Below are 25,959 nucleotides of genomic sequence, written 5' to 3' on the forward strand. Positions count from 1 at the left end.
ACAAGGGACCCCTCACCACCACCAGAAACCCCACAGCTCAGCTCCGGAAGAACATGATTCCACGACCTTTCCCAGGTAGGCTGGCTGGGGCTGAGAGCTCTGGGCCTCCTCAGGATGGGGCGGGCAGACCCCCTCCTGCCTGAAGGCCCAGCAGCCCAGCCACACCCAACACCCACCGCCAGAGAAACACAGCTGCACAGCTGAACCACATCAAGCTGCCGCCCCCCCCACTGGGTGCAGCTCACAGTTCCTGGCCTGCGCAGCCGCATACGTGGCTGTACAACCCCTCCAAATTCCCTAGTACTGACAGCAAATCTGATGGGAAAGCTGCCTAGAAGCCCAGCAGGCTCAGTGAACGAAAATAACACGCAAGGTTCAACAGCACCAAGTGGCCCAGTCAATCCTCAGACGAAGACGTCAGTGACACCACCGAGAAATAGCACAATCACCACAAAGTGACTTTTACCGATCTATTTCCTGGTATTCCCATTTGTTGTTGTGTTGTAACACCATGAAGCAAATTTGTTACTGCCTGCACGGGGATAGGATGGGGTGGTGGGTGGGAGACTGGGGGGACCCTGGTGGAGGGGTCACATGGTGGTGGGGTTGTGATTGGAACAGTGAATACCCGAAAACAACTGTATGATGAACAACAAAAAAAAAATGTGTGTAGAGACAACAGAAAACCATGCAGCTCTAAGAAGAAAAACCAGACAATTTGCAGCAACATGGATGGAACTAGAGATCAGGCTGAGAGACGTCAGAACGGGACAGAGACAGAATGATCTCTCGTGTGTGGGACTAAAAGATCCATAGCAAGGGGACAGCAAAGGGCTACAGATCCACACAACTGATTTATTGGGGTGGGGGAGTTGAAAGAAATGCTTTGGGGTCCTTGGGTAAGGGAGGTGGGTACACGGATGATGGGTGAGGTGTTGGAATCATGTACCCAGGAATCATGTACCACAGAAGCTCAATCAAAACATTTCTTACTAAACAGAGAAGGAAACTCTGCACACTGACCTAGGCTCTGCGCTGCAGAGATGAGGCCAAGGGTATGGCGCACCACCCCGAAGCTAGGATGCCCTTTGTGGCTCTGCCAGTGCCCAGGTCCTGGTGAGCACCACAGCCAGGAAAACAGCCAAACACAAGAACAACGGCTTCACAGCAAAGTGGGCTTCCAAACCCTGCCATCAGTGTGGGCTTAGAAACGAACACTGTGCCCACAGACCTGATTCCACGCTGGATTTTGAATATCAACTAGGAAAATTGAAAGGGTCATCTTAGGGGTGGGGGTAGGGTGGGGGGGGGGGGGATAGAATCCCATAAAGGTGACAGAAGTGAGATCATGAAACAGCAATGAACGTTGATGCTGGGCTTGGCAGCCAAGAATGTAGTTTGAAACCTACTGAAGAAACTTGAGCACGGGGTGGTGGTGGTGGCGGGGGCAAGTGACAGCACAGCGGGGAGGGCATTTGCCTTGCACACGGCCAACCCGGGTTCTATCCCCAGCATCCCACAGGGTCCCCGGAGTCCCGCCAGGAGTGATTCCTGAGTGCAGAGCCAGGAGTAACCCCAGAGCACTGCCGGGTGTGACCCCCAAAACCAAATAACAACAACAACAAAAACCCCTCAGGGGCTGGAGCAACAGCACAGTGGGAGGGTATTTGTCTTGCAGCGGCTGATCCGGTTCGATCGGTTCGATTCCCCAGCATCCCATATGGCCCCCTGAGCACTGTCAGGAGTGATTTCTGAGTGCAGGTAAAGGTAAAGGTAAAGGCCCTCCCGTTGATCGTCGATTTGCTCGAGCGGGCCCAGTAACGTCTCCATTGGAGACTTTGTTGTTACTGTGTCTGGCATATCGAATACTCTCGGTAGCTTGCCAGGCTCTCTGAGAGGGGCGGAGGAATCGAACTCGGGTCGGCCATGTTGGCCGCTTGTAAGGCGAACGCCCTACCCGCTGTGCTATCGCAGAACCAGGAGTAATTCCTGAGCATTGCCAGGTGTGACCCGAAGAGAATAAGGGAAAAAAACCCTTTAGCATTAACTGTAGTTGAGAAAAATAAGACTCCTACTGACATTACTAAACAAACTTTCTGAGCAGAGTCACGGCCAATCCGAGCACCATCTGATATACAATACTGAGGCCAGCACTAGTAACCCAGCCACCAGTGTCTTCACTTGGAAATCTCTGTACCTAAAGACACCAAGGAAAATACAAGATTTTCCATGTTTTATACATGCTTTTGGAGGGGAGAGTCAAACTCAGCAGGGTGAGTGTGACTCCTGGATCTGTGCTTGGGGGTCACAGCTAGCAGGGCTTGAGGGACCTGATGTGGGGCTGGGGATGGAACCTGGGTGGGTCAGCCGTGTGCAAGGCAAAAGCCCTCCCTGCTGGACTATCTCTCAGGCCACTGAATGTAATTTAAATTTTACTTATATTTGGTTTTAAAGCCACACCCAGCAGTTCTAAGGGGCTCCTCCTGGCTCTGCACTCAGGAATTACTCCTGGTGATGCTCGGGGGACCTTATGGGATGCTGGGAATGGAACTCAGGTCAGCCGTGTGCAAGGTAAACACACTCCCTGCTGTGCTATCACCCTGGCGACTAAACATAGTTTTTCTTTTATTTTTTTATTGTTTTTTTTTTTTTGGTCACACCCAGAGATGCTCAGGGGTTCTTCCTGGCTGTTACTCAGGAGTTACTCCTGGCGGTGCTTGAGGGACCATATGGGATGCTGGAGACTGAACCTGGGTCGGCCGCGTGCAAGGCAAATACCCTATCCACTGTACTATTGCCCCGGCCCCTGAACATAGTTTTTAAACCACAGGACTCTTGTAGTTTTTCCTTCGTGGGGTTGATAAGTCTACTCTGTAGTATTTTTATGCCACTGACACTGGCTGGCATGACGTCAGCAGTTACTGTCATTCCACTTGGATATCCCAAAAAACAGGTCAGCAGGCCCAAAAGATACTCAACAGAAACATATCCCAGGGCCAGAGAGACACAGCAGGAGAGCGCTGGCTTTCACCCCTCCAACCTAGGTTCAATTCCCGAGCAGGGCCACAGGGCATGCATGTGGGGACTCCGGTCGGTACGCCGCAGCCCCACAGGACACCTGGGCAGAAGGGACACCTCCAGCCCTGACCCTTCAAGTCCACTACCCAAACCCCAGCCCAAGTTCCTGGGAAAAGAGCGTCCAGGGGCCTCCGTGTCCTCGCTGTCAAGAGAAGGAACAGTGCAGCTGCTCTGGGCGCTGAGCAAGAACCGTCACTGTGGGCTGCTGTGAAATCCAGAATGGACAGAGCTGGAGGGGACCCACTCTGCAGGGAGGGGCTCAGGGAGGATGGGGGACACTTATCCACAGCCTTTAGGTCTGTCTGGCACAGACGGCCAGATACAAACTGCCCTGCCGAGACACATGCACCAGAACCCGTCTGATAGAACCAGGAGGATGTACCACACATCAGGTTACCTGGAGGCAGGAACCGCAGCTGGTTGTTGGCTAAGCGAAGGTGCCGTAAAGCCCTCAGGTGACCGATTTCTGGGCAGACAATTTCTAAGGCATTGTCGCTGAGATCCAAACACTGGAGTTTGACCAGGGACCCTATGGCTTCAAAGAAGGCAAAGGTCAAACAAAGCTGACTCGAGCCAGATGCACAGCTCAAATGAGGCACCACAGTCCAACTCAAAATGCTCTATTAGTACTAATTAACAATGATATTAATAAATTCATATTAATAAAGAGAATGCTATTTTAATATTAACATCTGTCTCCAGTTTGAGCTCTGTCTTTTTTTTTTTTTCATTTCATGAGCAACTGAAACTAAAAATTTTTTGTTTTGGGCCACACCTGGTGATGCTCAGGTTCTTACTGCTAGCTCTAAACTCAGGGGACCCTCTGAAGTACTGGGGAGTGATACTGGGTCAGCTGCATGCAAGGCAAGCACCCTACCTACTGTACTACTGCTTCAGCCCTCAAATTCAATTTTATGTCAGTGCTCTAACTTGTACCTCGATCTAAAATATAAAAACAAATGAAGACAAATAAAAAACAGTAAATCAATACAAAAGCCGGGGTGCTAAATGATTCATGAAACAATGTATGACAGTCTTTTTTAGATCTGCCCCAATTAACTTGTTTTATTACACTTGGATTTGGTCATTTTATTATTTGCCAAATAACTCGCCTAATAATAATTTGCCTATCACCCTAAGCATTGCAGGCCTGTTACTTCTTAACCAATTACTGATGAGGGGAGAAACGTTTTAAAATTAATAAAGCTGCTATGAATCAAGTTAACTTTAAGGTCCTTTTACATTGGCACAGTTTGAGTTGATTTCTTTCTCAACCTCTTCCTCTAGTTCCTTTAAAATTATTCAGGTTTTCTAAAATACACTGATTGGGTAGAAAAAAAAAATCTTTGATACCTCAACTAAATTAGTTTCAAAGAAACACAACTAAATTAGTTTCAAAGAAACAAAATTATTCTACTATTTTATTTTTATTTATTTATTTATTTTATTTTTTGCTTTTTGGGTCACACCCGGCGATGCACAGGAGTTACTCCTGCTTCATGCACTCAGGAATTACTCCTGGTGGTGCTCGGGGGACCATATGGGATACTGGGAATCGAACCTAGGTCAGCTGCATGCAAGGCAAACGCCCCACCTGCTGTGCTATTGCTCCAGCCCCCTATTCTACTATTTTAAAGCACAGCTTACACAAAATTAGGGGAAAACTAAAAATTGAAAGTGTTTTTTTTTTTTTTACCTTCTGGAATGACAACAATGTTATTTGAGTGAAGGTACCTGCGGGAAAGGAAGAAAAAGATGCTGTTACACTCACTTTGCTGGATCATCAGTTTATAAAACATCCACTCAGAGAAGTTTTCAAACACATAAGAACTAAAACTCTCTTAAACAATCTACTCTAAGTACATACAAAATAATAACCCCCAACTAATACAAGCTTGAGGAACAACTTTATGCTGGAATCTCAGATACTAAAATTATAAACGGATTTAGCTGTCATTCTAAAATAAAAACATGCAGAAGAGAGAGATTAGGTTTTCCTTTGCTATGAATCACATTAGTTTTATTTTAAGGTCCTTTTATATTGGCAGAGTTTGGGTTGGTTTCTTTCTCAACCCATTCCTCTAGTTCCTTTAAGATTATTCAGGTTTTTTAAAATACACTGATTGGGTAAAGGAAATAAATCAATAGGCACTGAATAAAGTAAAATGCAACTTTGCGTTTTGTGCAAAAAACCAAGCACGGAAAGAATAAATCTCCCGGTAGCCACTGAAAATCCACCAATGCCAAGGTGCCGAGTTTATTTCATACTAAAAGAAATTTCATAAACAATAAATCGAATTCTTTCCTTGATTAAAAAAAAAAAAAAGATCCCCCTGGCAAGGCCAAGGCATGGGGACGCTTCCACAGAAGTGTCTTGGCCGCCCTCTGCTGGAAAATTTGATTAGCAGCATCACCAGTTCAGGAGTAAAAAGACCCACACTGGAAGCAATCATCCCCCCCAACTCGCCAAGGGTGGCCCCACACCAAACTCAAACCTCCCAAAACTCTTAACAAAGAGAAATGGGATTTTAAAAGCAGGGCGGGAAGGACAGGAGCCACAGCACAGTGGGGAGGGCACAGGGCTGATCTGAGTTCGATTCCCGGAATCCCATAGAGTTCCTCGAACACAAACGCATCTACACATTTAAGCAATTTCCACAAACGCATCGATACCACTGATTTACAGACAAGAACTAGATAGGCCATTTTCAAATCTGTTGATTTACTTCTTGCACCTTGGAAATCAATCTTCAAAAGGATTTTTTTTTTTTAATTCTGATTTGGGGGACACTTCCAGCAATGCTCTGGGATTACCCCTGGCAGGGCTCGGGGACCCTATGGGGTCCCAGGACAGAACCTGAATCTACACATGGAAGGTAAGTAACCTCCCCACTGTACCATCTCCCCAGCTCCTCTCATCAAGTATTTCAAAATACAAGTTGGAAAATTTCCTTTCGTTTTTTTTTACAAAAAAATTATTTATTGTGCCACCTGGGCTCTGTGCTCAGGGATCAATCCTGGTAGGGCTCGGGGAACCCGATGCAGTGAAAATATAATAATAATCATTGCAAACAGACCCAATGGAATCAGCAACTAAGAAGGGGAAAGATGGTCTGAATACCAGGTTTGAGTATGTCAACAAAAATAAGAAGTCAGAGAGAGATGATGAAGTACAGAGAAGAACAAAGACCTGGGCTCCATCCCCAGCACCCCACAGGGTCTCCTGAACACCCCTGGGGCTGATCCCAGGGCACAGACAGAAGTCAGTCCTAAGCACAGCCGTGGGTGGCCCAAACTCCTACAGAACACCCCCACCACCCCCCGCACCAGCCCCAGCAACAACAACTAAACTTAACCTGGTGACCAAGAATTCCAATCCCCAAAGACAAAAATGAAACCTCAAGTGATTAGACATGATAATGATTCATGTGGAATAAAAAACTACAAAGACGTTTTTTGGTTTCTGTTGGGGGGGCACCCCCAGTTGTGCTCAGGGCTTACACCTGGCTCTGCTCAGAACAGGACGTGGACAGGACAGTGACCCGAAGGGTGCTCAGCACGCACCCCACGCGTGACAGTGCAGGTGAGGCTGAGAGCAAGGGAAGATGGGGCTGATGCAGCCGCTTGCTGGCTCGGCTGGAAGCCCGACAACAGCTCACTACGATGCTCTGACAACTTCGTGAAACTTGAACACAATTCAAAGAACTGCGGTGTTTATGTCAGTGCTGGATGATGTGCTAGGCAGTGACACAATATTTTGTCATTTTCTCTACGAAGTGAGTTTTTGGAATTGCTTTTCCTTCTCTTCCTGCAGATAAATAGCCAAGATAGCTCCCAACCCTTCTCCACCTCAAATCTCTTCCTTCTTCATAACTGACCACTAAGGTAACCGAGTAGAGCATTTAAAAAGGATTTTTCCACTGGGGGCCCGGAGCAATAGGACAGCAGGGAGGTACTTGCCTTGCATGCAACTGACTTTGGTTCGATCCCCAGCATCCCACATGGTCCCCTGAGTACCACCAGGAGTAATTTCTGAGTGCAGAGCCAGGAGTAACCCCTTAGCATCGCTGGGTGTGGCCCAAAAGCCAAAAAACAAAAGCAATAGATTTTTCCAATATTAAGAAAGGGAAAGAGCACAAAGGAAGTCCCCCCAATTTATCCCAGGGGGCCTAAGGTCCTGTGATAGCAAACACCCAGACCAGGGCATCAGAAGACAATGAGGAATACAAACTTAAAAAAAAAAATCCCTGATGAATACGAATGTGAAATTCCTCAACTGCAGAGTGAATCCCATGACACAGGGGGCTGAGTTCACAATCCAATAGGATTCCACCCCCACCCAGGGCTGTTGCTGGAACATCAAGAATCATTCAATGGAACATCATTACAGCAAAAAGAACCCACATTGGCTGGCCATCTAATTTGGGGGGAAGGTGTGAGAGGCTGAGCCACACCCAGGGCTCTGTGGAGACCGGGTAGTGCTGGGGGTGGGACCATGATCTGACATGAGCAAGGAGGCATAGGCAGAAACCGGGTCCAAAGGGCCCGAAGCCCCCAGGACCCCCCAGCCCCCACACTGGAAGCAACCACCCCCCCCCCAACTCGCCAAGGGTGGCCCCATACCAAACTCAAACGTCCCAAAACCCTTAGCAAAAAGAAAAACGGGATTTTAAAAGCACGGCGGGAAGGAGACCGGAGCCACAGCACAGTGGGGAGGGTGTTTGCCTTGCACAGGGCTGATCTGAGTTCGATCCCCGGCATCCCGTAGGGTTCCCCAAGCACGGCAAGGAGTGAGCCCTGAGTGCAGAGCCAGGAGTAAGCCCTGAGCATGGCTGGGTGTGACCCAAAATAAACAACAACAAAATAGGGCGGGAGGGGCCAGAGCCATAGTACAGCAGGGAGGGCATCTGTCTTTCAGGCTGCCGACTCGGGTTCAATCCCGGCATCTTGTATAGTCCCTGAGCACTGCCAGAGTGATTCCTGAGTGCAGAGCCAGGGGTAACCCCTGAGCATCACCAGTGTGACCCAAAAAGCCAACACAAACCCCAAAACAAAACAAAACCCTTAAAAAAATCGTTTGGAAGCACCCTACTTCTTCCACCTACGTGCCTTATCACCGACAAATTAGAAATCAATACATTAAAACAGCATATCCTGTTTTTTCTGAATAACTTCAAAATTCTATGCCATTGAGGTTCGCGTGGAAAAGTAAAGAAATAAGACTTACAGTTCCACAAGGTTTGGGAGCTTCTGGGCAAGGTTTTCTGGCTACAAATGAAAAAACTCAGAATTAAACATTCATCCAACACCACCAAGAAACCCTTCTCATTAGCTTAAAATACAATGTGTGGGGCTGGAGTGATAGTTCAGCGTGGAGAAGGTGTTTGCCTTGTACGTGGCTGACCCAGATTTGATCCCTAAGCACAGAGCCAGGAGTAATCCTTGAGCACTGCTGTGTGTGGCCCCCAAATCAATAAATAAATAAACGCTTCATAATGGCATTTTTCTTCTTGTTCGGGGCCCTACAACTAGAGATGTTCAGGGATTGCTCCTGGCTCTGCACTTAGCAACTGCTCCTTGCAGACTCAGGGGATCATAAGGAATGCCGGGGATTGAACCCGGGTCTGCCATGTACAAGGCAAACACCCTCCCTGCTGTACTATCTCTCCAGACCTCACATCAGAATTTCTGATATGCAGCGGAGAAATAAACTCTGGTTAGGCTGCATTTGCCATGCTAGTGTACCTTGGTTGAGAGGATTTATGATCCAGGAAGTTCTAAATGTTTTGACCTGTAAAGATCCTGATGAATAAAAGCAATTATTATTTTGACTCCATTTGTTCCATATATTTTACATAAAATATGTATTTATGAGTTTTTATTTTCATTATATTTAATTTTAAGTTTATTTAAGTGAAATTTGAATTTTAATTTCATTGTTTGAATTTTAATCAAATATTAAGGGGGTTCTCAGAAATGGTCACTGCTATTAACTTCTCCCACTTCACGATATTAGTACATCCAAGTTTTTTATTTTAGCAGATCGTCTGCACCTAATACCTTGAACATAAATATTTCCTACTCAAAAGATGGCCGGGAGGACCACGGTAGGAAGGACCATTGCTACAATGGGTGGGGAGGGCAGTTGGGACAGAGAAGGGACCACTGTGACAATGTTGGAAAGTACCACTCTGGACAAGAACTAAGTGTTGAAAGCAGGTAAAGTGATACGCAGGACATCTTTTCCAGAGGGAGGGGAGGGAAGAAGAGAGGCGGGAGAGAGAGACTTGGGGGGCAGGGGGAGGGAAAGAGAGGGGGGGAGAGGGGGAGAGAGAGAGAGAGAGAGAGCGCGCGAGAGAGCGAGCCTGCCATAAAAGCATAAAAATGCATCCTGGGGGAGGTGCAGGAGGGAAACTGGAGACGCTGGTGGTGGGAAATGTCTGCTGGTGAAGAAATGGGTGTTGGAACATTGTGTGGCTGAAACCCAATCATGAACAACTCGGTAACTGTGTATCTCAGGTGATTCAAACAATTAAATAAATAAATAAATAAACATTTCTTACTCAACAAAACAAACAAACTCTTCACTAGGTTTCTGAAGCGGGACCATTGTTTCTTCACATATCTCGTAAAGGTCAACCTGGGAATGGACTCACAAGGATCAACAACAGCAAACATGGGCCTGGAGCAACAGCACAACGGAGAGGGCCTTGCCGTGCATGCCCTCCATCCGTCACCCCAGGGTCCCCTGAGCACCACCAGGAGTGATGCCTGAGCACAGAGCCAGGAATCACCCCTCAGCGCTGCTGGGTGTGACCCCAACAACAAAAAAACACACAACAACACAATAGAGAAGAGGGAGGGACAGGCCTTCACCCTTTGAGGACTCTCTAGGGGTAGGATGTACACTGTCACACGGGCCATTCCTTCCCCTTTGAGAAGGAAGGGAAAGAGGAGTACAGAAGAGAGAAGGGGCTGGTAGGGGGAAAAAGTGAGAAAATTAGGACGCCCCCAATTATTCCTCAAAAATGCAAGACCAGAAGTCGGTGGTTCTAGAACCCAGGAGACACCCAGAATCATACCCCCACCCCCACCGAAACCTTCACGTGAAAAGATCCACATACAACAAGGACCACTGGGACCACCGAGTCTAATGGCCAGCAAACAAAACAGACCCAAACGGCCAGCAGCAGGAGCATCTGGTGGCCGGCGAAATGACACAGCCGCAAGCAGTCCCGGGGAAGACACGGCAGAAGGGATGCTCGAAGCTCAGTAATGTGGCTGCCCTGGAGGGCACTGGGTTCCGTGAAATGAGTTGGGGGAGAAAATGAGGTGGGGGAGAGGGTGTCTCGCTCATCCGCGGAATTCAGAGCCAAGGAAGTGGGGACCAGACAGAACCCAGCCAGACAATCCTTTGCCCTGAGATTACAAAGCTGATTCCTAGGGGCTGGAGCGATAGTTTAACGGGAAGGGTGCTTGCCTTGTACCTGGCACATCCAGGTTCGCGTCCCAACACTACATAGGGTCCCCTGAGCCCACCAGGTATAAACCCTGAGCAATACTGGGTGTGGCCCTAAAAAAACAGCAACAACAACAGTATCAGTAATGGTCATGGTCCTCCCCGTTGTTCATCGATTTGCTCCAGCGGGCCCAGTAATGGCTCCATTTTTTGGAGACTTAATTGTTACTGTGTTTGGCATATTGAATATGTCACGGGCAGCTTTCCAGGCTTTGCCGTGCGGGTGATATCTCGGTAGCTTGCTGGGCTCTCTGAAAGGGGCGAAGGAACCGAACCCAGCTAGGCCGGGCTGGCTGCGTGCAAGGAAAACCGCCTACCCCTGTGCTATCACTCCAGCCCAGTATCATTTAAAAAAAAAAGGAAAAAAAAACCTGACTTCCAGGCAGGGGAGAGATGGTTACTTTTTAACTACCACACAAAGAAGCTGACCTTTACTTTAAAAAAGAAAACTGGTTTTGAGTGTGTGTGGCCATTTCTCAGTCACCTTCTAGTTCAGGAAAGTGTCTCCCTATCTGTTATACAATTTTAATTGATCTCCCTGAAAGCACATGAGGAGACCTTTCTGATTCATACTCAAACAACCACGTATTCACCACTGGAGTCAAAGATTGTTTAGAATGATCCTTTTTGTTGTTGTTGTTGTTGTTGTTATTGGGGGGGTGGGTCACACCAGGCACTGTTTCTGGTTCTGTCCTTAGGGGTCACTTCTGGAGAGCTTGGGATCTTACGGGAGGCTGGACACTGAACCCAGGTCAGCCGTGTGCAAGGCCAGCGTCCTACCCACTGGGCTCTCTCTCTGGCTCCTGTGCTTAACGCTTCCTCCCAGCCCAACCATTTCAATTCTATGTGTCAAAGATCATTTCTTTTGTTTGTTTTTTGGGGGTGGGGGGCACCTCAGCAGTACTCAGGGCTTATTCCTGGTTCTGGGTGGGTCTATTGCTGCTGGTACTGAGGAAACCCCAGGGCTGGAATCATAGTGCCAGTGGGGAAGGCACTTACCTTGCATGCAGCAGACCCGGGCTACCCAAAAACCCAAACCAAACCAAACAAAAACCCAAAGTAAGCCCAGGAGATGCTCAGTGGGGCTAAGGGAAGAGAAATTTGTTTATTTTAATGTTTCTGTTCACATCCAACGATGCTCAGGGCTGACTCCTGGCTCTGCACTCAGGGATCACTCCTGGCGGTGCTCAAGGGACACTATGGGATGCTGAGGGAATGAATGGGGGTTGGCTGCCTGCAAGGCAAGTGCCCTCTTCAATGCGCTATGGCTCTGGTCCCATAAGGGAAGCAGAAGTTTCGCATCAATTTTCTAAGTGGTGCACCGTGGACTCCTTTTCCTTTGTGTCTTCCTGCAGCCCGCTAACAGCAGCGGGACAGGAATTCTGAGTGCAAGATCTCCCCCGGGGGGTTTAGATGACCGCATGCAGAAGACCAAGTAAAGAAGGCAGGGTCCAGGACAGCACTGTGTCACACCTGGAATACCTGGAACACTCCTGGCACGGCTCGGGGGGACCCTATGGGGTGCTGAGGATTGAACCCGGGCCGGCCCGGAGCCTGGCCAGCGCCCTCCCTCCCACAGCCCCATCGCTCCGGCCCAGGGCGCTGTCCGACCTACCAAGGTGGTGAGGGAGTTGCGCTTCATGTAGAGCCGCTGCAGGTGCTGCAGCCCCTCCCCCCTCAGCAGCTCCCGAGGGAACTGTTCCAGGTTCCGGTAGTTCAGGAACAGGTTCTTGTGCCTCTCCAGCCGGGCCACGGAGATGGCCTTGCACAGTTCGGACGCCATGTCTGCACGGGGCCCATGGGCGCGCTCTGGCACTACATCTTGTCAAAACGGCTTCATTTCTGCAGAGAACAAGGGCATTGGCGTGAGTGGGGGGGGGGGTCTGGGGGGGCAGATGCCCACTTGCGGCCATGATTTGGAAGGACCCCAACTCTTCATAAAAACCACCTGAACTTAATTATCCTGACTTCAAAGACAGAGTATGAATCACGGACCCGGTCTTATTTCTGTGCAACCCAAGAAACAGCTGATAAATCAGAGGTAGAAAACAAATTCTTTTTGGGGATTGGGGTTGGGTTTGGGGTTACCCTGGCTATGCTCAGGGATCGCTCCTAATGATGCTGAGTATTGGGTCAGCCACACGCAAGACTTCATGTTCATATGGACCACACACAGAAGACAAACATGGAGGTGTTTTTGTTGTTTCTTTTTTTTTTCGGGGGGGGGCACACCTGGCTTACACCTGGAAGGGCTTGAGGGAACCTCTGGGATGCCAGGGATCAAACCCAGGTCAGCCACACGCAAGACAAATGCCCTTTTGGCTGTACTGTCGCTCCAGCTCAGCCGTCCCTGTAGTATTCAATTATGATTTCCCTGGTTTGCTGAACCAAGTGTTCTTCACACTTTTTACCCCTGCATTTGTCCTGCATACTGGCCTTCCTTAATCAATGAGACAGTAATTTCCGTTCTTTCTACAACTGCCAGTCATCAAAAACAGCAGCCTGAACTACAAAATATGAAGGGCAATTTATACGAAGTGGTCAGATCCCAGAGCAGGAGAATGAATCCCGTTCTCACTGCAAAATTGACCAGTAAATTTTGGCAAAGGTCTCGCCTGGACCCACTGGTCTGATCAAGACCTCCTTGTTCTCCGCCATGGGGTTGTCTTGGGGTGCTTGAGTAGGCAGGACACCCTTTACAACAAGGCAAACGCTGTTCCCCTTTGAGAAAACCAGGCCTTCTCAGCGAAAGAGCATGCCAGGCTTTCTCAAAGAGAGCATTCTTATGGGTGCTCATGTCTGGACTCAATAAGTGGGATATTTCACCAAGTAATGCATTTGGTGTGTGGTTACTTACATGGAAACCCAAGGAGTCACGGTCGCTATGGCTATTTTCATTCTCTGACTTGTGCGTATTTTGTACCTGCACTGGCTACTGTATAATCAGTCCCTCTTGTTCTTACCATGTGCGGAGTCCACTTTACAGAGAAGCAGTCGCCCTCCCCTTCCTGCAAATGTAAGCCTTCCCTGCAGTCCCCTGAGCCTGACGTTCTTCCTCTGATCCTGTGACGGCCGCAAAGCTCACACACAGAATACACAAGTCTCCGGGAGACCTCAGGGGATCCCGTGTCCTGTGGCTGGGACAGGGTGCCTCTCTTTAAAGTAACGCCCTGTGCCATGCATGGAGCTGCAAGCCAGCTGGGGAGATATCAATCTACAGAAAACAACAGCTTCGAGGTTCCCAGCACACATCCTGCTCATGGCTTTGCCATATATAGCCCTGGGCACGATGGATCATTCTGGAAAGGCCGTGGCCCTCCGCCTGCCTCCCAGTTCTGCAGCCCCATGACCAGCGTGGACTGAGTATTAGCTGCCCACCCTCCTATCTCACGCCATCTCGCACAAGCACATCAGACTTGGCATGAGAGCTGTCAAGGCGAGTCGCTTTGATCACAATGCCTCGAAACTCGATTTAAAATTTTCAAACCAGCCAAGGCAGGTGCAAAATAGGTCATGCAGGTGTCGTGGACCAAACACCTGCGCAAGTGGAGCGTTACATTTGGGGGCTGCGAGCCCCGGGCCAGGGCGGCCAGGGCGGCCAGGGCCCGGGCCCAGGATGCTTGGGCTCAGGCGGGCCCCGCTGCCCAGGCCTCTCCGGGTCCACCGGCCGCGGCCCCGACGCAGCCGCGGGGTCGCCGCTGCCACGTTGAGCCCCTAAGCCAGGGCCGGCCTCACTCACCTCGGCGCGGGCGGAGCCAGGCTCCGGGGCGCAGGCGGCGCTGGACCGCGCAGGCCGAGGGACCGGCAGGCAGGACGGGGCGGGGCCAGGCGCGGCGGCGGGGGCGGGGCCGGCGGCGAGAGGCGGGGCTCCGGGAGCGCGGGGCGGGGCGCGAGCGGCGGACAGGAGGACGGAAACCTCGCGAGCCTTCACGCTTGCTCTCGCGCTCTCCTGATAGGTTGGCAGGACGTGCGGCTCAGAGTCCCAGCCGCGGTGCCTATTGGCCGACAGCTCGGCTTCCTCCTGCCTGGCCCCACCTACTGCGCGAGTCCCGCTTCCGGTTCCGGCAAGAGTGGCGATGTGGCAGGAGTGGTTTTTTCGCTTGGTTCTTGACTGAATTTGTTGCATCCAGCGCCATCCTCTGTTGCCAGCATCCAGCCTTGCCCTTTTCTTCAGCCATTCGTGCTTTCTTGGCTCCCACGTCTTGTTACTACTCCCCTGGCCCGGGAAAGGCCGCCGCCCAGTGGGTTTATGGCCGCGGCCCGTCAAGGTTCAGCCCGGGGTTTCAGGTCTCCCTGGGCCCCTGGTGCTGTTCCAAAGATGAGGCGGTGACCTCGCCGCTGTCCCGGAAGGGCCCGAGGCCTGTTGTGAAACACTAAGCGACCCCGACGCCGTGGAGCCCCGCCAGTGCTCGGGCGCTGCCAGCGCGACCCGGCAGGCCACTGGCCGGTTTCTGCGAGACCGGAAACCTGCCCAGGGAATGCAGCCAGGAGGCTTTGTTAAAAGCAGAGAAGGGGGGAAATTCGATCCAAGAGTTGTTCCTTGGGTTGCGTAGTGTTTCCAAGGCCTCTTCTGTGCGTCTCTAAAAACCCAAGAATTGTGCTCAAGTTTTACTAAGCTTAAAAAAAGGGATACCTACAGTTGGTGTAAAAACGACAAAAACCTTTAGTGTTACGTACTATTCTAGGATTTAAAAGCAAAAGATACACACACACACAATTATTATTCTAGCTATCGGTAATCATTTTCTCTTTTGCTTTTAAATATACATATACATGCATATATATATATATACACACACACATTGTTTTGATGTCAGGGGTGGGTCCCAGGACCGCATAAATACAAAGGACTCTGAGCCCAGTCTCTGAGCTGCATTCCCCGCCAGAATAAGATTTTTAAAATGATCTATGTGAATCACTTCTCGAAAAATAATTGTTTAGTAAGAAATACTGAGTGCAAAACGCATCATCTTAGCATTTTAACACCTCCACCACAACCAGACACAAAAGTGGTCACCAGATTCTGTGTGTGGGTTAATACTTTTAAATTCTGTAAAAACGATGGCTGTAAACTTTCATATACAAAAACACGGAATGGGAGATCTTTTGAGGGGGGTGATTTTGCCAGCTTTGGTAAAGTTTCACAGCAACAGGCAGTGTGTTACCCCTTTAAGAAAATTGCAAAGAAAAGGCAACCCGGGTTTAAAATTCCCGCCTCTGGCTCTCAAGGATTGGGCTACAAACTTCCTCAAAATTCCCTTCTCCACTCCCCATTGGTGCGGGCTCCATCATTCACTGCTCCGCCTGGAGTTTCGCTGAATTCCAGGTTGCTTCACCGGAAAAGTCTCCAATTCAGGCTTCCAGAGCCTGGGACTTTTTCAAGGTTATCGATCGATCGTCAGAATCTGGGGAGCCGAGGCAATGGGATGAGAAGCGAGCTGGCCAGAGTGGTCGCTGAGACAGCTGTGAAGGCTGAGGAGAAACATGGAGACGCCCTCCTGCTCACCGGGTAAACCAACAAAGGATTTTATGCCACGGGTCTGAGCGCGAGTGAGACTTTTCCAAGTGCTTTGGGAAGGAGCAAGTATTCCAAGGATGATGGATAAAAAAAAATACTGGCTGTCTACTACTTGTGGCGGGAAGAGGAGTTCTCTGCGGGTGTTTTCGCCTTAGAGTAAACTGGATTCCTGAATCATCAGGGCCTGGGACCATGTAGAGCCTGGAATCCAACCTGGGACCCCCAACCCCAGCCCCCTCAGCTGCTTATTTGTAAAAGGAACAAGACAGAAAGATTAATCACAGGTTCTTTTATACTCTAAGAAGCTGTGATTTATCATGGTTCCATAGAAACACCTAAGAATGTCATTTTGTTTTGTTTCATTTTGGGGTCACACCCAGTGATGTTCAGGGGATACTCCTGGCTCTGCACCTAGGAATTACTCCCGACAATGCATTGGGATCCCTAGGGGATGCCCGGTATTGAACCCTGGTCAGCTGTGTGCAAGACAAGAGCCCTACCTGCTGTACTATCACTCTGCCCCAAGGAATGTAATTTTTAAGTGAATTCAGTGTTTTGTGTGTCTTTTAATACCTAGCACAATAGATAAAGCATATGTTAAAAGAGGTAAGGGAAAAAATAGCTCGAGAGAGTACAGCACATAAGGCATTTGCATGTAGTGCCCAACCCAGATTTGATCCCCAAGTACCACATCGCACCCAGTCCTGTCAGGAGTGAGCTTTGAGCAGAGCCAGAAATAAGCCCTGAGCACTGCTGGGTGTGCCCCGATCTCCCCAAAGAAAGAAAAAAATGGAATCATCTGGTCCAGATTCTGTATTTGCATATAAAAAAATCCAGGGACAAAAATCTTAGAGGTTCTTCAAATTTTAGTTCAACTAATAACTAGTGACATACTTGACCTCTGCAGGGTCTGATGGACATTTGGTTTGCAGTATGTTTCTTAAATATTTCAAAATGTTTCTTAAATAGTCTGTTATCCATAAGAGGATATGAAACAATAAAATACTCTCTAGAAATGTGAGTCTGGCTGGGAGAAAGAGTTAAAACATTTAAAGACGTTTTCTGGATGGTTCCTGTGATGTAGATAAGCTTCAGAAGGCCAGCTCCCATGAGTGGAAATATTCAGAGACTTAATAATTCACAATAGAAGAATTAAGTCCCAGTTGGGCCAGAGCAGTGGGCAGGATTTCAGTAGAAAAAGAAAGGAAACAGACCCGGGTTCAACCCCTAGCATCTTATATAGTCTTCTCCTCCCCCCCCCCCCACCTCATAGTGATCCCTGAGCACCTCCAGGTGTGTTGCAGAAACAAAAATAAGGGGAATGACTCCTGGGTAATGGGTGAGTTGTTGGAAGATGAAAAACACGCGCACGCAGTGCTCAAAGAATCTAAATGCCGCAGTTGTGTGGTTTGGTCCTGGATTTAGAAAGGGAGGGAGGAGAATGCTAAGAAGATAGTGGGTAAAGTGGCTTCAAGAGCAAAAACTGGTGCCCGAGGGCTCAGTTCCATAAAGAATGGACCACAGATTGGTCCCAGCTCCTGCCAGGTCTGTGATGCCATCTCACTAATGGGCAAACACAGGTAAATCAACAAACACCCCCTACTTCCTCTTTAGGGAACCCAAGTGGGCTTTTCTTTTCACTTCAAAATTTGCCCCAAAGAATCGTAAGCTCATTGATCCTAAGTTATTGACCAGGATGCTGGATTCAGGGCAAGGAGTAGTGGAAGAGCACACACATGTTTAAGTGTGCAAGTCCCTAAGTTTGAGCCCAGATACTGCATCCCTCCCATTCTCCTGCCTCCAGCACCATCAGCTGTAGCCCGGATTACCTATTGGTCCAATTAACCCAAGGACCATGGGCCAAGCTTTGCTGGGAGAGGTCCCTAATAAAACAGAAAGAAGAAAAGATGCTTGATCCAGATGCCTTTTCTTCCCAAAGGTTAAATAATAAATGATGATGTGATGCGTGTCTTGGTGTTCTCCTAAAGCACCATTTTCTCAGCTGGGGGCCGTGTGGTCTCTCTGTGAGGCCTTAAGCGTATTCTAGGGTGGCGGGGCAAAGGTGCATTACATCAGTGGTGGCCCATGGCACAAGACCAGGGGCCAGTCTGTGGGACAGGGTGGCACAGGAAGGAAATGATCAAAAGGGTGGCACTGAGAGGGTGAGAAACACCATAAAGTACTGAAGTTGTTTATAATTGATGTATAATTGCATCCCTTTGAAGGGAGTGAGAGTGCAGTCAAGGCACAGAGAGGATTGTTGTTCCTGTTGGACCAGTTCCGGTTTCTTTTCACCAGAGCTTAAGTGTGTTTCTTGGTTTGTTGAACCACATTAAAGGGATTTTGTTGTCATTGGGGGGCACATCGGCAGTGCTCAGGGATCAGTCCTGGTGGGACTCAGGCGACTGCGCAGTGTTAGAGATTGAACCCGGGTTGGTCATGTGCAAAGCAAGCTCCTTCACCCTGTTCTAGCTCTCTGGCCCCAATTGAAGGCATTTTAAGGACACACACACACACAAAAAACAGCGCCATTCAGGTGTCCTGACTAGTATTCACCTTTCTCCCACCCACTCCTCTAAGACGAAACAGCTTCACCCCTCTGGGCTCTGCCAGGTCCTCAATACCATCCAGCCTAGGGATGGGAAAACACTGACCTTTAGGGAAACAGAGAGGTTTTCCTCTCATTGCACAACTTGCTCCAAAGATTCAAAATCTTGTTGAGCCCAAGTTGTTGATCAGTGTTTTTATTTGTCTTGGTTTGATGCACCAGTGGTACTGCTGGCTTGGTGCTCGGGACCAATGGTACTCCTGGCTTGGTGTTTGGGCGACCACGTGCAATGCCAGGGACTGAACTGGAATTCAAGGGAAGTGCCTAGCCCCTGAACTCTCTTTGACCCTCATTTAATTTCTGTCCTTGTGGTAGCACAGTGGTAGGGCATTTGCCTTGCGCGCAGCCAGCCCGGCCGAGCCAGGTTCGATTCCTCTGCCCCTCTTGGAGAGCCTGGCAAGCTACCAAGAGTATTCAGTATGCCAAACACAGTAACAAGAATGGAGACGTTACTGGGCCCGCTCGAGCAAATCGATGAACAACGGGAGGGCAGGGCAGTTACAGTTCTACTCAAAATTTCCCACTTCCTGTTCGATCCAGTTTGGCCTTTTTTCCCCTTCGCCGTCACTTTTCCATTCCGAAGTGTGATGTGTCAACTTTCAGACAGGCCCGACATTTTTCTAAGTAGTGCTGGAGGGAGGTGGGGGGCTCCTACCTGGCAGTGCTCCATGGCGACTCTTGGCTCTGTGCCCAGTTCACTCATGCTGGTGCCCGGGGCTCGCGGAGCTAGCATCTGAAAGCTCTGTGCTCTCTTTATTCTCTCCTATCTGGTCACAATGGAGCCGCTGCCCCTCCCTTCCCGGGTCCCTTCCATCTCCCCAGAGGCCACACCTGGACAGCAACACCTGGGCCCACTGGGGTCCTTTGGAATATGGCATCAGGGAGTTTCCATCGACACAGCCTGGTGGGTTCTCTTGCTCCCTCAATTATCCCCTTTGCAAACAGCATCTCTTGGAAATGGAAGGCCAGGATACCACCCCCTGCCCCACCCCCGCCCCCGCTCCTGTGTTTCTGCATTCTGTTGGGCAGGCCTGGCGCGTAGAGCATCAGTTGATTGGGGGTGTCTGTCTGACAGTTGCCACAAGCCTTGGGAGGCCCCCAGAGGCTAACCAACCCAGGCAGGCAGGGAGTGGCGGGCTCATGAAATCCTAAATCCCAGCCATGGCTGTTACAAAGAAAAGGAAGGTGACAGACGAGAGGCATGTGGCTCCAAGTAAGTGAGCAAGAGAGTGTGTTCGGCCATCACTCCTCCACTGCAGAGCCCACACTTGGGCCAAGTTAGGGTACCCACCACAGTGCCAGGGTGCACTGCCGTCACTGCCATTGTGAAGCAGGGGTGTTTCTGCTCCTCCATGGCAGGGGCCCCAGAAGAACACTTTCGTCCATGCTAGCCTGTCACTCAGAGGACTCTGGCTAGGGACAGTGAGTGACAGTGAAACAACAGCACAGAGACAATGACAAATGGCATCTGAGTCTAGAGAGAGAGGCTACAGCTCACTGACCACCCGCCCAGGCCAGCCTGGGCTGGTTATTGTTCCCAGTTTACCCAAGCAGCCTGGCAGCTGAAGAGCAAAATCTTCACCTGGGTGTAGAATTTCTAACTTGAAACCAGTGTTCTTTCTAAAGCCAGAGTGACAGGATAGTGGGGTGGGCGCTGGCCTTGCACACAGCTAACCTGGGTTCTATCTGCAGCATCCCCGATGGTCTCCCAAGCACCATCACAAGTAATTCCTGACTGCAGAGCCAGGAGTAAGCCCTGAGCATCGCCAGGTGTGGCCCCCAAACAAAACCAGACTGGTTTCTTGCACCTTTGTTGAGGACTATTCCCACACGCTGCCTTGCCAAGGCCCCTTTGCTGTTTATCTCAGGCCTTCCCTGAGCAGCCAACCTTCCCCGTAATCCCTCCTGTAAGCTTTGCGCTCCTTGGCCTCCCAGCCCCTCCTGTCTTCATTCTCAATTCAGAGCATTACCCCACTGGGTGATTTCTGGTCCCCTCTCTGCTCTATGTCCTGGCACCTTCCTCAAAGCAATCAACCAGGGTTACCATTGGTCTTCTTTGGCTTCATTTTTCCATCTATCAAGAATTCCTGTTTTGCTGCCTAATGTCATGCTTCTTCACGGGTCTACGAATTGTTTGGTTTGGCTATTAATGACCAAGAATATAGATCTGCTTGGCATCTTGGCATCTTGGGCAAAAGAGGAAGTTTGACAGCATTCTTTCTGCTCCCTGTCCCAATTTCAGTTGGTGTTCTGCTGATTTAATTTGGGCTCTGAATGTTGTTTATGCTCATCTTAATTCGTGTGTGTGTGTGTGTGTGTGTGTGTGTGGTATATATGTATATGCATAAATATAATTTTTTCCCTTGGGGATGGGGCAAGATTTGGAATGCCAGGTTGTGCTCATTATTTAGTCCTGGCTCTGTGTTCAGGAATCACTCCTGGCAATGCTAGGGAACACTTTGTGGTGCCGGGGATTGAAACGGGGCATGCTGTGTGCCGACAAGCACTTCACCCCTGTACTCTCTCTCGAACCCACATACATATAATTTTTTTCCTTAATTTTTTATTAGTGAAACACCATGAGGTACAGCTGTAGACTTACAAATTTTTGTGTTTGGGTTTCAGTTATACAATGATCAAATACCCATCCCTCCACCAATGCCCATTCTCCACCACCACTGATCCCAGTATCCCTCCCACATCCCATCCCCCCCATCCCACCCTACCTCTGTGGCAGAGCATTCCCTTTTGTTATCTCTTTCCTTTTGAGTGCTATGGTTTGCAAAAGAGACATTGAGTGGCAATCATGTTCGGTCTATAGTCTACTCTCATCACCCATCTCCCATCGTGAGAGAAACCTCCCAACACCCTTTATTTGGTGCTCCCTTCCCTATCTGAGCTGCCTTTTCCCCTAGCGTGTGCAGCTGGCCTCAAAGCCATGGAGTAATCCTCCTGGTACTTATCTTGGCTATCCTTGGGTGTTAGTCTCCTATTTTGTTACTTTATGTTCCCCAGATGAATGAAATCTTTCTCTGTCTGTCCCTCTCTTTCTGACTCAATTCGCTTAGCATACTTTCATGTAGTACCACTTGTATATGCATTTCATGACTTCATCTTTTCTAACAGCTGTATAGTACTCCATTGTGTAGATGTACCAAAGTTTCTTTAACCAGTCATCTGTTCTCAGGCACTCAGGTTTTTTCCAGATTCTAGCTATTGTAAACAGTGCTGCAATGAACAAACAAGTGCAGATGTCACTTCGACTATACTATTTTGCCTCTCTGGGATATATTCCCAGGAGTGGAATTGCTGGGTCAAATGGGAGCTCAAATTCTAATTTTTTGAGGATTGTTCATACTGTTTTCCAAAAGGGCTGAACCAATTGGCATTCCCACCAGCAGTGAAGGAGAGTCCCTTTCTCGCCACATCCACACCAACACCGGTTGCTTTTGGATGTGAGAGCCCATATACATATAATTTAAAGGAACTAGGATACTTTCTTTAGAACTGGAAAGCATCCTGAGAGTTTACAGCGAAATCAATCCTAGCCTCTGGGGCCTCCATATAGATTGCTACGCCTGGTAGCAAGAGATGTCCTGGTCACAGGGCAGAAGAGTTTCTAGTTCCAGAGCATTGGGGGAATTGGATCTTTTTCTGTCTGGAATCACTTACACCTTCACTTTCTTATTGGAAAAATTCAGAGGACAATGCCTATAAAAACATGCAAGAATCCCCGGAGCTCCACGTGACCAGGAACCTCGATGAAGTTGTCGCTGCGGTCAGCATCACACCTCGGAGGAAGACTCAGGGCCGGCTGCTGCAGACTCATGACAAGCTCTTTCGGCCACCTCGGGAGAAGCTCCAGCACTGCACCGAGAAAGCCAAGCTCTACTTGGACAGTCACGAGGTGCAGAGGCCTAGGTGTCCGGGCATCCCGGGCCTGGGGTCTGGTCGCAGTGGGCAGGCATCCAGGCATCCAGACACGGGGTCTGAGCACAGAGGGTGGGTGTCCAGGCATCCCGGGTCAGGGGTCTGGCCATGGAGGGTGGGTGTCCGGGCATCCTGGGTCCAGGGATCTGGGCACAGAGGGTGGGTGTCTGGACATCATGGGCCCAGGGTCTGGGCATAGAGGGAGGGTGTCTGGGCATCCCGGGCCTGGGGATCTGGGTGCAGAGGGTGGGCGTCCGGGTATCCCAGACCCGGGGGTCTGGATGCGGAGGGCAGGTGACTCGCTGAGCTCCCTGCCCTGCTCTGGGCCTGCTGACTGAGGGCCCCAGTGAGTCCTGCCGACCTCCTACACTCGCTAACCTGTGTTGGCTGGTCAAGGTGGGGTCCTGGCACAGTATTCGGACTCCAGCCCCGAGGACATGAGTCCGGTTGGCTCAGGCCCACTTAACTCTCATTGCTGCTTCAGCATGCCTTTCTCCAAATGCCACTTCAGGCTCCTCTGTGGGAGACTGGGGTGTGTTAATGGAGGCCAAACCATCTATTACCTCAAGGCTGGTGACCAGCACACTCTATTTCCTGGTGACTGGTGTCAGTGTGAGGTTTTGTTTCCTTATGCTGGATTTGGACAATGCACTGGGGGCAGTGGCTCATGTCCCCTTTACTATACTGCAGCCAACCTGGAGCAGTTGGCTCAGGAGTTTCTTTGCCATCTTTTCTCTGTGCCGCCCATATCATACTGACATGAACTCTGAACTAGGAAGTAATAGAAGAAGCCACGGCTGGGCCTATCTGCCTCCATCCACCTGGAAACTGCCCCTCGGCAGCTCTTACTCAGAATCTGCTGGGACTGAAACCACTCTCTGTCCTGTGCTGCTTGCCAGGTGGAGACTTGAGGCCCCAGCCTGCTTTCCTCATTTCTTTCTTGGCGTTTTTTTCACAGCAAAGAGATTTTCATCTCAGGCCGTGGCTAGAAATATCCGACCCATCATCCTCACCATGGTCATGTCCCTGCTGCCGTCTCTGTGCTCTCTGCCTGCCCCAATCTTCATTTTCAGCACCCATAGGTCATGTAGGTCAGCTCACACTTTCCTCTGCTCCCCTGGTCCCCTGGGGGAAAGCAGTCCAGAGTTACCAGGATCCGGGTCCAAACTTGCACTCTGGAGGAAGGGTTCCAGCAGTGCTTTGGTGGCACTGGGGGTGTGTTGTAAGGCTCAGCATCAGCCACTCTCCTCTCTTGTGTCTCTGTGTCCAGCGGATGTCGCTGACGGCCTCCTGGGACCCCAGAGCATGCCCAGCCGCCCGCCCTCCCCGTCCCTGCTCTGTCTTCAGCCCATCTCAGTTGGTGCCTTTCTCGTCCGCGTCTCCGCATCTCCCCCCACATCTCTGAGTCTTGCCCTGACTTACCCTGGTGCTGGGCACCATACTGGGCACATGGCTGGTAGGCACTCTGCCGGAGGCTCTGAGTGGACTGTGGTACCGGATGCGGGGGCCGCCTCTGAGCCCAAGCCCTGTGCCCACAGCATAAGCATGCCATCCGGGAATTGGTGCGCTGCGTGGCCCTCACCAGGATCTGCTACGGGGACGCACACTGGAAGCTGGCGGAGGCGCACGTGAACCTGGCGCAAGGCTACCTGCAGCTGGGCGGTGAGTGCCCACCCGGCTCCCTCACCCCACGGCAGGCTCTGGTGTGGGGGAGTCTCCGCTTCACACAGGCAAGCCAGGAAGATTGCTTGGCAAAGAACTGGGGTTCCCAGCTGGCATCGATGCTACCCCACCCAGAGTCAGGGAGAAACTTTTTCTTTTTTTTTCTTTCATTGGGAGGTTGGGCCACACCCTCCAAAAGGCTGCCTCCTGCCGGGCTGGATTAACACTATGGGATGCCGAGGCTCAAACCTGGGTCAGCCGTGTGCAAGGCAAACTCCCTCCCCGCTGTCCTGTCACTCCGGCCCCAGTGAGGAGGATTCTTGTCCTCCTATGCTACCAAGGACAGGAAGCTTTGAGCCCTTCAGAAATTTGGGTTTTATTTTGTTTGGGGTATTTCATTTTGTCTGGCAGTGCTCAGGGCTTACTCCTGGCTCTGTGCTCAGGTATCACTCTTGGCCAGGCTCTGGGAACCCTGTGGAGTGCCACTGATTGAACCCAATTTGGGTGTGTGCAACAAGTCCCTTCCTTGCTGTCCTGGACTCCAGTCGCAACCCCACCCCACCGGTTTGTTTTTATGAGACCCCCTTCCCACCCCACCCCACAGCAGGGAATCAATGTGTGGGGTTTTGAAGCCTTTGCACCAAGGGCCCAGGGTGGATCTGGGCTCTCAGAAGGGCTGTGTTCATGTCTGTGTGGAGGGGGCAGGTGTTGTGGGGTGACCAGGGGCACAACCTATCCCCAGTCAGGAACAAGTGGACCCCTGGGCTGGCACAGCTGTGGGACTTGAGCAATGAGCCCGTCTCCAGCAAAGACTGGACATTTCCCACTGCTCAACTGCCTCTTTGCTGTCTGACTCTGTCTCTCCCCACTCACCGGTCTCTCCAGACCAAAACCTAGGATTTTTCAGCTAAGCTTTCCCTGCCGGCAGACCCAGGGCTGAGTTGCAGGCGATCTTCCCCTGGCATTTCCCTTTTTGTCCCCCGTAATGATTTAGAATACAGTGCATGTCTGGGCCACCAAGGCATCCAGGGAATACTGGCCAGGGCGAGGGCGAGGTCGTTTCTCGCGTCCTCCGGTGCTGGGCACAACCGATGTTTTTCCTCCAGGGCTGGACGGCCGAGCCTGAGGCGGGCCTAGCCCAGCTCTGGGTGCCACATCGCTGGCTGTAACGGACAGGATTCCTTGGCCCAGAGGGAAGGAAATGGACACCCAGACCCCCTCTCCATCCATCTGCAGGACTCTCACTGCAGGCAAAACAACATGCAGAAAAGGCCAAGGACATCCTCACCAGCTCCGTGACTGCCTCATGTGCCGACAGCACTGACGTGTTCAAATGCTCCATCGAGCTCTTCCTCACCACCGCCCAGGTCCTGCTGGCCCTGCAGAAGTATCCTTTGGCCAAGCCTCAACGGGGCGGCTCTGCTCAGGGGATTGAGGGGTTCCCCCACTCAGAGTCTCCATGCCCAGTTTCCTGAACCTGCCTCAGGGTTAAGGAGGCGGCAGAGAACCTGAGCAAGGCCGAGCGACTGTCCCACAAGCTGCTGCAGTGTGGCTGCATCCCCAAGGACGAGTGGGTGGACACACAGTGGCGCATCGAGCTGACATCGGCCCAGTGAGTCCTGGCCCCATGGGCCCTCTGTGGGC

General features: G+C 50.4%; 2 protein-coding genes across 4 annotated transcripts in view; one reads left to right on the forward strand and one right to left on the reverse strand.

The window, feature by feature from the left end:
• Nucleotides 1-14,444, reverse strand: part of LRRC28 (leucine rich repeat containing 28) — a 40,444-nt gene extending 26,000 nt beyond the window's left edge. For all 3 annotated transcript variants that reach the window (XM_056124501.1, XM_056124502.1, XM_056124500.1), the window contains exons 1-5: nt 14,337-14,444; nt 12,213-12,439; nt 8,306-8,346; nt 4,775-4,812; nt 3,476-3,613 (exon numbers count right to left, since the gene is read on the reverse strand). In XM_056124501.1, the coding sequence (XP_055980476.1) occupies nt 3,476-3,613; nt 4,775-4,812; nt 8,306-8,346; nt 12,213-12,380 (385 nt within the window). In that variant the 5' untranslated portion in view covers nt 12,381-12,439; nt 14,337-14,444. The remainder of the gene's footprint in view (nt 1-3,475; nt 3,614-4,774; nt 4,813-8,305; nt 8,347-12,212; nt 12,440-14,336) is intronic.
• A 1,485-nt stretch (nt 14,445-15,929) lies between these two features.
• Nucleotides 15,930-25,959, forward strand: part of TTC23 (tetratricopeptide repeat domain 23) — a 38,982-nt gene continuing 28,952 nt past the window's right edge. The window contains exons 1-5 of the mRNA XM_056124645.1: nt 15,930-16,106; nt 22,425-22,630; nt 24,192-24,315; nt 25,552-25,702; nt 25,802-25,927. Coding sequence (XP_055980620.1) covers nt 16,082-16,106; nt 22,425-22,630; nt 24,192-24,315; nt 25,552-25,702; nt 25,802-25,927 — 632 coding nt within the window. The 5' untranslated portion in view covers nt 15,930-16,081. The remainder of the gene's footprint in view (nt 16,107-22,424; nt 22,631-24,191; nt 24,316-25,551; nt 25,703-25,801; nt 25,928-25,959) is intronic.

Source organism: Sorex fumeus, unplaced genomic scaffold (assembly GCF_029834395.1).
Source record: "Sorex fumeus unplaced genomic scaffold, SorFum_2.1 ptg000051l, whole genome shotgun sequence".
In the NCBI taxonomy this organism is placed as follows: Eukaryota; Metazoa; Chordata; class Mammalia; order Eulipotyphla; family Soricidae; genus Sorex; species Sorex fumeus.